The sequence below is a fragment of the Chironomus tepperi genome, unplaced genomic scaffold, assembly GCF_022539635.2.
Source record: "Chironomus tepperi strain 1889 unplaced genomic scaffold, CSIRO-AGI_Ctep_v1 contig_414, whole genome shotgun sequence".
Taxonomy (NCBI): Eukaryota; Metazoa; Arthropoda; class Insecta; order Diptera; family Chironomidae; genus Chironomus; species Chironomus tepperi.
The window spans coordinates 173,185-186,717 of record NW_027226536.1 but is presented as its reverse complement, the minus strand read 5'-3'; the positions used below and the strand labels follow the sequence as shown (position 1 = coordinate 186,717).

General features: G+C 30.9%; 5 protein-coding genes and 1 long non-coding RNA gene across 7 annotated transcripts; 3 read left to right on the top strand and 3 right to left on the bottom strand.

Annotated features, from left to right (window-relative positions):
* Nucleotides 1-108: 108 nt before the first annotated feature.
* On the top strand, nt 109-2,002 carry LOC139097087 (uncharacterized). The gene is made up of 2 exons (XM_070648852.1): nt 109-304; nt 382-2,002. The coding sequence occupies exons 1-2, from the start codon at nt 226-228 to the stop codon at nt 1,074-1,076; spliced, it is 774 nt and encodes a 257-aa protein (XP_070504953.1). The 5' UTR covers nt 109-225; the 3' UTR covers nt 1,077-2,002.
* Nucleotides 2,003-3,676: 1,674 nt separating this feature from the next.
* LOC139097141 (putative inactive tyrosine-protein kinase Wsck) lies at nt 3,677-7,041 on the top strand. 2 transcript variants are annotated; one of them, XM_070648916.1, is made up of 2 exons: nt 3,677-4,014; nt 4,407-7,041. In XM_070648916.1, exons 1-2 carry the CDS (start codon nt 3,836-3,838, stop codon nt 6,481-6,483), a joined length of 2,256 nt encoding a protein of 751 aa, XP_070505017.1. In that variant the 5' UTR covers nt 3,677-3,835; the 3' UTR covers nt 6,484-7,041. The 2 variants fall into 2 exon arrangements, with proteins under 2 accessions (XP_070505017.1, XP_070505018.1); XM_070648917.1 differs by having other exon boundaries at nt 3,992-4,072.
* Nucleotides 6,975-8,304, bottom strand: LOC139097113 (uncharacterized). The gene is made up of 4 exons (XM_070648882.1): nt 8,286-8,304; nt 8,173-8,232; nt 7,864-8,088; nt 6,975-7,784 (listed from the first exon to the last, which is right to left on the bottom strand). The coding sequence occupies exons 1-4, from the start codon at nt 8,302-8,304 to the stop codon at nt 7,030-7,032; spliced, it is 1,059 nt and encodes a 352-aa protein (XP_070504983.1). The 3' UTR covers nt 6,975-7,029.
* A 374-nt stretch (nt 8,305-8,678) lies between these two features.
* LOC139097148 (uncharacterized) lies at nt 8,679-9,452 on the bottom strand. The gene is made up of 3 exons (XR_011545033.1): nt 9,427-9,452; nt 8,945-9,331; nt 8,679-8,881 (listed from the first exon to the last, which is right to left on the bottom strand). It is a non-coding gene; the product is annotated as an uncharacterized lncRNA (long non-coding RNA).
* A 315-nt stretch (nt 9,453-9,767) lies between these two features.
* LOC139097100 (transmembrane emp24 domain-containing protein bai-like) lies at nt 9,768-11,614 on the bottom strand. The gene is made up of 4 exons (XM_070648868.1): nt 11,346-11,614; nt 11,104-11,270; nt 10,869-10,939; nt 9,768-10,345 (listed from the first exon to the last, which is right to left on the bottom strand). The coding sequence occupies exons 1-4, from the start codon at nt 11,480-11,482 to the stop codon at nt 10,097-10,099; spliced, it is 624 nt and encodes a 207-aa protein (XP_070504969.1). The 5' UTR covers nt 11,483-11,614; the 3' UTR covers nt 9,768-10,096.
* Nucleotides 11,615-11,906: 292 nt separating this feature from the next.
* LOC139097112 (zinc finger protein 322-like) lies at nt 11,907-13,332 on the top strand. The gene is made up of 2 exons (XM_070648881.1): nt 11,907-12,462; nt 12,614-13,332. Exons 1-2 carry the CDS (start codon nt 11,907-11,909, stop codon nt 13,216-13,218), a joined length of 1,161 nt encoding a protein of 386 aa, XP_070504982.1. The 3' UTR covers nt 13,219-13,332.
* Nucleotides 13,333-13,533: the final 201 nt, after the last annotated feature.

Here is a 13,533-nt window from a genome sequence, read left to right as displayed (position 1 = left end):
TAATAATTTTCAATGTGATTGCGAAATAAACTCGATGAGTAATGTTCTAAGTATTTTAACGGTTAAAATAATTTTTGAATTTTTTTTAGTACATTTTTAGAACAGTTTTTATTTGAAAACAAGAAAAGATTTTTCCTCAAACAAAAATTTTTTATTACTCAATTGATTAATTCGCGTACAGACAGCTTCTAATACATCTAGTAAATTTAGACATATAGCTTAAACATGCTGCAAAAGAAGCATTTAGTAATTGTGATCTTAGTGTTTTATTTATATAGTGTAAATTGTGAAAAAGAAAAACTTTGTAAGTTTACTGCAATTAAATGAATTGCGTTTCAATGTTATTGATTACTTAATTAATTATTTTCTCCAAAACAACAGTCATTGAATGTGATCCAACCAAAGAAAGTGGCGAAAAACCCAGTTCTGATTGTCCAAAAAATGCAAAATGCGTAGAACTTGGTACCAAGAAAGACAATGTATCGACATCAGGTCTTTGTGCCTGCATTATTAATTTTACGGTAAACAAAAGTTATTCATCTAAGGATAATAATTCAAGATATTGTGTAGAGAATGTAAATCAAACAACAACAACAACCACACAAGCGCCTCCAACATCCACAGTTGCAATTACAACGACTAAATCGATTGTTTCAACTATTCAATCATCCACAGCAGCAGCAGCCGTTAATGTTACCGTGAAACCAATAAGCACAACTTCGGCGCCGTTACCAAAAACAGAGACAACAACGAAAGTAGAAATAACGACGCCAAAACCGTCTGTTGAGTCACCAACAAAAGCGACAAGCGATAATAATGATAAGCAACACGATAAACAACAACAAAGTGAAGAAAATAAGGCTGTTACACCTCAAACACATCACATACTTGGTGGAATAATTATACCAATAATGATTGTTTTTGCATTTGTTGGCGTTGTTTATGGAATTAGAAAATATGATATGCTTGAACGGGCACAAAATTACATCAGAAATCGTCGTTCAGGAGGTCAGACACATCAAACTAGATACGATGGATTGGAAAATGATTTTGACGATGATCCTTTATTAATTTAGAGTGACTTTATTATAGTTTAATTAATTGCGTGTCTGCAAATTTACTTTATTCTATGGTTTTTATTCCTACACATCCAGTACTGCTGTTATTGGTGTTATGGGTAGTCAATTCTATGAATTTATGACTTAAATTGTGATTTGAAGAACTGAACAAAAATTGACCGTTAGACCAACAATTTAAATTTTATATTGGTTCAATTTTTGAACTTTGGATAATTTGAATTAAAAATGACCGTTAAATTTTACTTTTTGAACTATTGAGAGTTCTGTTTTAACGGTTAAATAATGAAAACCCAGTCAGCACCAGAATGGCAGTGCAAGAACCGATTACACACTATAAATAGTGATAATAATATATAGAAAAAGTTACATTATGTCTACAAGAAAAAAATGATCAAATAATCCAAAGAAATTGCCTTGCCAGCAACGAACAATACCAAAATGAGTTATAAATTGAAAAATGATACCAAAAAAATGTCATTTACAGTTCTCAGATTGCAATCAACCAATAATGCTTCATAAATATTTATTCTTATTATTTTTTTGTTGAATAAGTGTTTCAAATGAATCAAAAATAATAATTTTATGTGTATAAGAGACGATAAAATAATGAACAGAATGACATATGTGATGAACAATTCTTGTCCTAAGACTTTCGTACTTGATTTTTCAAATTTTACATTAAAATTACCTTTTTTTGTTGACCTCTTAGAACTTTATAGTCAATAATAAGAAATTTATTAGTTCCTTTTGATTTTACTGATGCGTGTGTCTCTTTATGATTGATTTGATATGGCAAAAATATGAAAAAAAGTGTGCTATTTATGTAAATCAATTTTATGATCTTTATAATACATTTAAATAAACGAACAAATGAAAAAAAAAAACTTAATTAAATAAAGATTCTATTCAATCAACATTAAATAGATTTCATGGCTTGTTTAATTGTTGAATTACAATATATACGTGATGGTGAAATTTATGGCAAATGTCAAATGGGCATGAGTTATTGATTTCTTTGTAGTTACATGATATTATGCTGACCTTTTGTCTAGAACTTATTTTTCTTCTATTATTTATGGTATTTTTTAGTTTTTTTTTGAATAGGGTTTTTGCATAACTCGAATCGTTGAGTTGATATGGATTTGCTGAAATTTTGCACATTTTCTTGTGATTTTCGGAAAAACCCATTCAATTTCCTATAAAATTCCCATAAAATTTGAAATAAATCCGTTAAAAACATTCAATTTCCTTTAAAAATTCTAATAAAATTTGAAATAATTCCGTTAAAACCATTCAATTTCCTAAAAAAAATTCTCATAAAATTTGAAATAAATCCGTTAAAACCATTCAATTTCCTATAAAAATTCTCATAAAATTTGAATTAAATCCGATAAAACCATTCAATTTCCTATAAAACTCCCACTAAATTTTGAATAAATCCGTTAAAAATCATTGAATTTCTTATAAAATTTTGAAAATCAAAAATCGAAAAATTACACAAAATTTCAAATTCATCCATAAATTTTCCAACCGTCAACCATCCTCAATAAACAATTCTCAGTACTCAAGACAAGAAAATAACCTTTTTTATAGACAGAAATCTTATTGGAACGAGTACACAGACAAGTGGGAGCCAAAGTTTTAAAAGAGTAAATTTTATTGCAAGGATGAACTTAAAGTCAACAAGTTTAAAGAGAGAGAAGAAAGAAGACAAGAAATTCACAGAGAGGGTAAAAAAGGCACAAAATTTACAACAACAAATCATCTAGTCGGCAACAAATTCTTTGTAATAACAAATACTTCAATTATCAGCAGTAATAGACGCCAGTCTTAATTTAATTTAGTAAATATAATATCATAGAAAGACGACAAATAGACACATGACCGGCAAACTTTACATGCACAACATTCAAAAAATGATCAACTTGACGTTGCAATGCAGGCAAGTTGCTTTGTTCTAAAGCGTTCTTTAGACTTTAAAGAGCAGTAAATATTTACTCAACTTGGAATTTACTCTCTGGGGTCGTTTGATTGTGATGTGAAGTATGTTGTGGGAGTGTTGAAATATGTATTTTAAGACTTAAGAAATTTAACGGATTTTTTAAATTTAAAAAAAACAACGGATGTTTGAATTTTAAATTGTAGAAAAATTTTTGAACTGAAGTTCAAAATTTAGATCAAATTTTTTAAGTTCAAACATAAATACAAATTTTGATCTATTTTATTCAATTTTGAACCGAAAATCTCAACAAAGTTCAAAAATGGAAGTTCAATACTGAGGTCAAATTTTAAACTTTAAAGCATATAAAAAAATGGTAATGAAGTTGGAGTTCAAAAACTTTGAAATTTGAACTTAAAAGCTACTTTCTCACTTTGAACCTAAGGATCAAAAAGTTCAAAAATTGAACTTCAAACTTTCAAAGTTTAATTTTGAAAAATTCATGCTTTTATGACAGTTAGCAAGTTAAATTCTGAGTTTTATACAGTCATAATTCCCACACGATCCCCATTGTTGTCCATGTATACATAAACTATAACAGAATGAATCATAGTTGTGTTTAAAAAGAGAGCATTTAAGTTTGATAAGTTAATTTATTATTTTCAGTACAACTCGAGTGTCTTAAAATTATTTCATTAATTAAACCTTAAAAATGAAATATTAAATTAACGTTTTAAACCAAAAATAATGCATAATTTCTTCAAAAACTAGCATTAATTTAATTTATTAATTCGGTTCCGCCCTAAAACAAAAAAAGATGAATTTAAATTATAAATTAATGCTCTCTTTAGTGCTTTTACTAAACTATCAATTAAGTGCCTTAGATATAGGAAAAGGAGTTAATTTGGGTTGTTATAAGCAGTCAGATCACAATATACGAAGAAATTTACAACACATCCAAAATTGTTTTGATTATTGCGAAAGTCAATTTTACAGGTGAATACACAAAATGCACTTCCTGTTAATTCAATTTTAACACTGTTTGCATGTTTAGGTAGTTTGCTAAAATTTAGTGTTGAACTTCCGCCAATTTAATTTGTTTGTATTGTTCTGGATCGACACTTTATGATGTGTTGTCAAGTTTATGATCCTATGGATAACTTCAGTTATATGAAGCAAGGCGTGCTTAATTGAGTTCTTATCCTGCCTATCTGCTTTTGTTGACGTGAATCTTCCAATTTATCCAAGCTCAAAATTTGAACTGAATTTTGAACTTTTATTCAAATTTTGAACTTCCGTTAAATTTCAAATTCAAATTTTCCGTTAAAATGAAAACTTAATTTTGCATCCAAACTCAATTTTAATTCTCAATTCCTTTCTAATTTTAGACACGCCATTCTAAACGACCCCATATGTAGTTGCGAGAACATTTTAAAGGAATCAGAAGAAGACAAGACAAAATGTAACAAAAATTGCACAATTGGAAATGAAGTTGTGATCTGTGGCGGTGATGATAATGTTGAGAGTATTTATGGAACTGGAAGTAACTTACCAGGACCTGTACAGAATCTCATTGTGAATTTTACGACTGAAGATAAGATAGTTTTAGTTTTTGATGCACCAGAACGAAACGGAACTGAATTGACTGAATATGAGCTGCGGGCAGTAGTTATAGACACATACTCAACAAATCCATGGTCTATGCGAAACATCACAAGGAAATATCCAAAAACACAAAGAAAAATCGAAATGTCTGACTTGATTCCGTCAACAGAATACAATATCACATTAATAGCTAAGAATGGCGACCAGGAAGGCGGTTCCAAAAGTATAATCGGTAAGACAAGATTAGGTAAGCCAGACATCAAACCAGAAGAGCCAAAAATTTTAAAATATGAGAATGGAAAAGCACAAATAGAAATACAACGAGCAATTAACAATAACGGTCCGGTCTCAAACTACGTGATTGTTGTACATTTTGTTGACAATGAGTTAATACATGACTTTGATGAAAGCCTGTTGACAACTTATCAGAAAGCAAGAGACGACGGTCTAAGTTATTACATTACGGCTGAAATAGAGCCATTTAAGACAGACAAAAAGGAATTTGTTGTTGGTGACGGCGGGAGATATGGAAAATATTATAATGCACCACTGCCTGATAACGTTCATTTCCACATTTTAGTCGGTGTTGTAAGTCGACATTTTGATGAGTATAAAGTGACATACTCGAATAGTTCCCATGATGAATCATTTGAGAATTTACATATACATTCACATACTGAAACATCCAGTAATGGACCGTCCGAAACAATCGTTATACTGCTGACTATTGCATGTATTATATGCGGTGTAATTCTGGTTGGTGCTATTGTCTTTTATGGATATATCAAGACTAAAATTAATCCAAGAATTCGCCGATTTGAACGTCACGAAATGTCATTGCAAGGTCCAATACTGGAAGTTGATAATAATGGATATATAGCTGATGTTAGTGGAATTAACTTCAAAGAGAAACTTCAGGAAGTGCTGTTAAGTCTTGATGATGATCAGAAAATAATCAGGAAGAATTTATCGCTGGATATTGACAATATTTTAGGAATTGGATCATTTGGTGACGTCATTCGTGGACAGTTGAATTCAAACATATCCTGTCAAGTTCATGTAGTGTCTGCTGATGACATGGATCCACCGATTCAGACAAAATTCATTCGTGACTTGAACAGCCTTCTTCAATTTGGATTTCATCGTAATATGCTTAACTTTATGGGCATTTGTCAGACACATGATTGGTTCTTTGTGGTTTTTGAAGACGTTCCAGTTACATTAAAGCAATTTTTATTGTCAAATAGACAACAGGAAATGAATTTGTCAAATCAACGTGTGACCAATTTGAGTGAAAATGACATATTGAAGCTAATGTACGAGCTGGCTGAGACAATGGAATATTTGCAGTACAATAAAGTCGTCCACAAAAACCTCAACTCATATAATGTGAGAATTAAGCGACATAATTCCTCATATACAGTAAAATTGTCTGTTTTTGGACCGACTCTATACTGCATGGGCGATGATGGAAGTAAGAATTTGATTGATGATGAGAGATGGCATGCACCGGAAGTTCTAAGATTCCAAAAATTCTCACATGCCAGTGACATTTACAGTTTTGGATTAGTTGTATGGGAGATGTGCTGTTTGGGTGCCACAATTTATGGATCGGTGACTACAAATGATTTACTGTCGAGAATTAAGAAAGGTTTTCGACCTGATAAGCATCCATTCATATCTGAGGATTTATATCAGTTGATGCTTAATTGTTGGGAACTTGATCCACTTGAGAGATCTGAAATACATGACGTAGCTGGGCATTTGAAGCAAATGCAGTCGTTAGCAATGCATTATCTTAATTTTAATTACGATGGACAATTACCGTACTTCCTGCCATTATTGGAAATTAAAAATTAGTTTAAGAATCTCGAGAAAAATATGATATTTAAAAGTATTGAGACGTTGGATGATCAATGTGCATTTTTGGTGATTAAGACTTAACGATATTAGAAATTTTAAGTTTAACGGATTTTTATGATTTGAATTTGGTTGTTTTAAGTTCAGAAATTAAACTTTTTTAAAAATTCAAAATTTTAACGAACTTTAAAAGTTCAAAAAATGAACTTTTTTGGAAATTCAAAATTTTAACGGCTTCATGATGTTCAAAAATTGAACTTCTGAAGCCTTTTGATGATCAAAAATTGAACTTACTTAATTCAAAATTTTAACGACTTTTTGAAGTCAAAAAATTAAATTTTCAAAATTTAACGAATTGAAGGTCAAAGCACAAATAATCATCAAAAATGCACAAATCAGGTATTGTAATTGAACCGTACGTCTTTGACATGAATGAATTAGAAGAAAATTAAGTGACCTTATACAAACTGTACTAACACATTCCGTCCAAATAATGTATTAAAATAATTATTATTTTTTATTTTATTTTTAAATAAAGAAAATTTTTTAACAATCCAACCAGCTTGTGTCCATGTCATCATTCAAATTTTTCTTTTGCTTCTTTTTAGGCACAATAGGTTCGGGTGGAACTAATGGAAGACATTCTCCACACGTATCATGCTTTGATTTTCGATTTTTCTTCCTTGCATCTCCGCTGCAATTCTCGACTGTAACTGTCGTTTCTATCGTAAACTTTTGGTCATTAATTTTTGTTTTGACTTTCTTTGATGTGATTGGATTTTGGCATGGATCAGTGTCTTCATCTTCACAACTTTCTTCTACTTCACTACATGGCTCAACTTTAATCGGAGCAGGTAGCTTGTTTGTGCTGGATTTTCTAGGTAAATTACCTTTTTGGACAACTGTAATTTTTCCAACTGGTCGCAACATTTTAACACGATCACAAACAGCTTCATATTCTGATGCCTTTTCAGGTGTTAGACATGCCAGAGTAATTTTATTATTAAAGCATTTTGTTGTCAGATCAACTTTGCATCCTTTATCCTTTGGAAGACTTCCTAGTTCTGTATTCATTAATGTCTTTGGATCGAAATTTTTTGGACATTGCAAGAGCCAGACTTCACTATTTGGACCTATACAGTCCATCAGATTAGCACACGATGAGGACTTCTTGGTTTTTGTTGGTTCTAGTTGTGGATTGTCGTGTAGGTAGTTCTTCATGTTTCTTTCACTTCGTGGATTTGCCATTTCTGATTCGCAAGCGTCGTCGTGAGCCTGTTGAAGTTTTTTATCCTTTATGTCTGAAAAATTGGAATTAGTTAGTAATTTATAATTTTACGTGCACATTTATCTTGTATTAAAACAGAACCACACAGAAACCTTGCAGTGAAACACATTCATCACACTTAGCACAGGCACAATCCGAAGGATGTGAATTATTATTCATACGTGGCTTATTAAAGCAATTTTCAGAAGGATCGACAGGTTTTGGGCAATTTTTGTTCCTGGTTTTAGTCGGAAGTTTTGCCGGAAGTGACTTTCTTGCAACCAATTTTGAATTACGACAATTCTTGGGACCTGGTCTTGCTGTTGAAGCAACAGGCACTATGAGAATTAGAGAATTAATTAATTTATGGATCTTGAGAAATTTAATGATCCAGAGTTCTATTCATGTCTATTATAACTCACTTAAAGGATCGATTGCTTGCATACGATCACATGAAAAGGAACAACTTGACTGTACTGGACCTGTAAGAATTTTACGTGAAAGTGAGACAATAATCAGAAATGAACTTATGTACCCGCATTACATGAATTCATGGCAGGATTCTGACTGCAGGAATTACAATCAAAAGAACAAGAAGCACAGGAATAATTCATTTATCAAAACTTTAAATTTTACACCGAAATTTTGACTGACTCGAAAAATTTTCACAACTCACACTTTTCAAAGATTACTATAATTAATTTTATTGTTCAATACTTACTGTAATTTATGATTTTCACTTTAAATTGGAATTTGGTTCAGATGTGTTTATTTTGATTCCAAAACATGTTGTTCTAAAAAATTTAAATGAAAGCCCCTCGAAAATTTAAATACGAAAAAGTCGTTAACAGAAGTTTTATTTGAAAAATTAACGAATTATCAGTTATCACATTAATAATTAAATGACTAGATGTCTTTTAAACGCTTAAATTGGCACCTAACAAAATATAACTTAAACCAAATAAGTTTGTATACACATAAAAAATGGAAGAATATCATCGTTGTATCAATTCCATATACATCGAAAGATAATTCCTTAATTAACAGTTTTGACTCATCTCGAAATCACTCTGCGATGAATTATTAATTAGAGTATCTTTTAACATATTAGATACTTTTCGCATTGTGAATCTGTAAAGAAAGGAACATTAATTAATTAAAATAATTAAGAAATTTAAGATCCAGTAAACTAACTTTTTGTCAATTTTGAATTCCTGTTCACTGCACGAAATATTTCCAATAAGCTCGGATTTGTCTGGTGAATCAAATTCCATTAGATTCTTTCTCGGTATTACATTGACTTGACTGGAGTCATTCTCTTCTGATCGGTGACTTTCAAGGATTTTACTCTTTGTGGATTTTTTGAATGTAAATAAGTCATAATGTTTGAATTTTTCCTTAATTATCCTCTTTGTTTTATTAGCACTTCCAGCTGATTTACACTTTCTCTTGCTCTGCTTCTTCTCTGGTGATTTATATTGCGACACCATTGCTGTTTTATTAGTTATATCATCCATAACATTGAAGATAGAAATTATTGGAAAATTCTCCGATCTGAACGCGCCAAAAATTCCTTTGCAACTGAAATAGTAAGAGATAGTAATGAGATGAGTAGATAGAGCGCATCTTTGATGTCTAAATGTTATTCAATATTGCATAAAATAAATTTAACTTACAGAATTTTTTAGAATGAATTTAAACTATCACATAACCAACAAGTTAGAAGAATTTAACGGTTTTTTGTGATTTTAATGCAATTTTTGGTTCAAATTTGAATTTTAAAAATCGGTTAAAATTTTATGTGTCATTTTATTTCCAATAAATGATCATTATCTACTGAAATAAGCAAAATTGTGAGATTATATTTGCAATAAATCGTAAACTTTAATTTCCTAGGTACCTAAAGTAAAAAACCTACCTAAATTCTGTTAGTTACAATAAAGTTCAATCTGTGTACTAAACGGAGATTCAAAAATGAAAAAGCCGTTAAATTTTTTTTATGTTTCAAATGAAATTTTATTTCCTTTAACTAAAAAAATTCTCCTTTTGTGTGTTCGATAATCATGTCATTAATAATACAATCAACCCATTATTGACATAAGCATGAAGTTTTCAATCATAATTAACATAAATTTTTGTTTTTGAGGATTTAAATACATTTGTTTTTGTAATGATCATGAAAAATAACTTTAATCTAAGTTCTGTTGTTGGATGTTAAGGAAGAGAAATAAATCAAATAATGAGACAAAATTCATTAATTCGCAAAAGGAATCACCGTAATCACGAGAATGACATGCATGAAAATAGGTAATAAAGATCGATAATTTTTTTTTTTGATTTCCTAATTTACTCAATAAGCTTCTTGGCTATGAAGAATCGTCTTAAATACAGAACTTGCCATGTTGCAAGACCGAGAAGGCAACACATTCCAAATATACTGAAGAAAAGTACTCTATTGTTTGTTGACTCATTTGTATCTCTCATTTCCTCTTCGCGCTTCCTCATTAATGCAAAGTCTTGGACGATGGCATCAGATAAATCCTCCAATTTTTTCAGCTCTAATTCTAATGGCTTCAATTTTGCGGCTTCGGCGATCTGGAAGATTTGAAATTGCATTAAATTAATTTTGAATTTGAACTGAATTTTAGTTAAAATCGGTTATAAAAGCGATCACTCATGTATCGAATCAAAATATCAGACTACTGACCATTGAAAAATCAACCGACTAATTCAAAAATCAACGAATAAAAAATATTCAAAAATTTGAACCAGTTCAATTTGAATTTAAGCCGTTAAAGATGGATTGGCTACTTTTCTAATGCAAAATAATTAATTAAATTTAGATTGTATGTTCCGAAACTGATCAATTCACATGATAAACAGTCAGGCAAAGAAATGCAGACAATTCCGCAATTCCCCTTCAACTAAATGCATCAAAAAACTGTTAATTTTCAACTAAATCATGCAGAAATGTTAGTTAAAGTACACAAAATAGGTAACAAAAGACCAAATTCGAGGGTAATTATAGTTACCATCTACATAATTATAAAGTATAAAGTAATAGAAAGAATAAAATTAAATTAGTCAAAAAGATCCAGGTCTAATTGAAACTACTTACGCCTTCATACGACTTTGTTTCCACTCCTTTCTTTATGTTAATTGAGACCTCTTGGACGACACCACGAACGTCTAAAAGTAATGAAGAATTGATTAATAAATGGAATTAATTAGTGATAAAATGTCAACTGGATCTTGTGAATGCTGAATTATATTGCAGTTCATCAATTAACAGCATAAATTTCACGATCCAGAAGACATTCCAGTCCATAATAACTCCAAAAATTGATTCTTACTGTTTGGAACTTTAGAGATAAAGCACAACTCGTAAACATCAAATATTTCTGATGTAAAACTAAACTTTCCACGCGAGATATCATCTTTCTTTGATAAAATATGTTGTTTTGTGTCACGAACTTCGTAATCGACTATTTGTCCTGGTGCTGCTGTTACTTCATACTCGCTGTTGACAAAACATCCAGGATTAGATTCAACTTATAGTTTACTGATTAATTAAAGTAGATGTTGATAAACTTACCCAACAACGAGCATATTAGCATTGATTTCATCTCGTAAACATTTCTGTGTATTTGGCTGTAGATTAAATCGAATTGCTCTGACGTTAACAATTAAGCAAAGGAGGCTTAATATGGATAATCCCACATTTATTTTCATGTTATCTAATTAACTATGGATTATTACTATTATAAAAGTATAAGAACTAGTGATCTACAGCTGAATTATGCTTATATTTATTATTTTTTAATTTATTTGAAAAATTTCTCTTCGGCACTTTACGTGTCAGAATGATCGTTTGACAGTTACGGGACACTTGGGATGATAATAGGCTATTTGTGATTTTGTTCAGGTTTCTGACTTATCATATTGCTCTAACTGCTGGTATAGACCATAGTTGATTTAGGGATCTAATTTTATTAACAATAATCTGCTGACAAATACTGTAAAATGAATTAAATTTGCACATGACAGAACATGCGCACGACCCCGAAGTTTTAATCGAAAATTTAGCACAGACAAGTTCAAATATTTCATAACCGTTAATATTTGTTCTAAAACATGTAAACAATAACAAATAAGGATGAAGGCACAAAATTGCTTCATTTGTTTAATTAAAGAGAATTTATCAACATTTAAAGTAACTGATAAGAAGATTTATCAAGAATTCACTGGATATGACATCAAAAAAACTGAAAAACTGCTAATTTGTGAAGATTGCCGGCAAAATTTACAAAACTCTGTGAAATTCCTTAAATTATGCAAAAAATCTTATCAGAACTTACAGGAACAGAAGCAAATTATTGAATCACAAGAATACAGTGAAATCGTGGATGAAATTACAATTACAGTAGATGAAGAAAACTTCAACAACGAGGAATACATAATTAATGATGAATCTATTGTAGACCAAAGAACTGAGCATGCAGTTTTGGAAGTGATTGAGATTGAAAGAGTTGATAGTAAGGAAGAGAAACTGAATGTGACGTTTCAATGTGATAAGTGTGAAGCTGAGTTTTCATCAAACCAGAAACTCAAAAGTCATGAGAGAAAACATGAAGGAATTAAGGAATGGACATGCAGCTATGAGGGATGTGACAAGACATTTGGAAAGGAACTGAGACTGAAAGCTCATATTAGTAAGTTTCGGGGTGGTTGATGAACTAAAATTGATTGTTGTGAATTAGAATTAACGGTCATTATGAATTTAAAAAATATCGGAAGTTCAAATTTCAAAATAAAGTTCAAATTTTGAATTGCAGCATTTTTAACGTCTTTTTTGTTTTTCAGGAACGCACACGAACGAGAAGCCTTACACCTGTGATTATGAAAACTGCAACATGAAATTCGCACAAAGCAATGCCTTACTATGTCACAAAAGGATTCATTCCAAACTAAAACCATATATTTGTCAAGTTTGTGACAAAAGCTTTACACAAAATACGACATTGAAAACTCACGTAGCAGCAAAACACACAGGAAATCAAATCGAATGCGACGTTCCAGGATGTGAAAAGAAATTCCCAAGAAACAGCTTCTTGATACTTCATAAGAAGCGTGATCATGAGAATATCAGGAGCTACAACTGCAATGAATGTGATAAGCAGTACAAACAGAAAAGTCATCTAGACAGACACATAGAAGCAAGCCACAAGAATATCAGACATAATTGTCAATTTTGTGAAAAGTCATTCAGTAAAAGTTGGTCCTTAAAACTGCATCAATTTAAGCACACAGAAGCTACCAATTTCCCATATAAATGCACAGAATGTGAAATGAGCTTCCAACGGCGTGACTTATGGATAAAGCATATGAATAAAGTCCATCCAGGTATAGAAATTAAAAAAGAAGCAATTGAGATTAAGGTTCCATCAAGTATTATGAATAAGGAGTAGACTAAGGAACTAAAATTGGCCCTTTGGAAGATTTAAGGCTCGATGTACCTGTTGAATTATTTATTACAATAAAATTTGTATTGACATCCAGTGCTGGATGTTTATATTCTTGAAGTCAATTGATCTTATGATTCCTGTGCTAAATTAATGAGTACTAAGCTCTTTAGAACTCATTCAAAAAAGGAATTTAACGGATTTTCCATAAGATACAATGAGAAATTTTCAAGATCCAGTTCTAACTGCTACCCAATATTTAAGCAAGGCGTACGAACAGTAGCACAGCTTGCGACAAGGGCACATAAAAGTGCTTTTAAT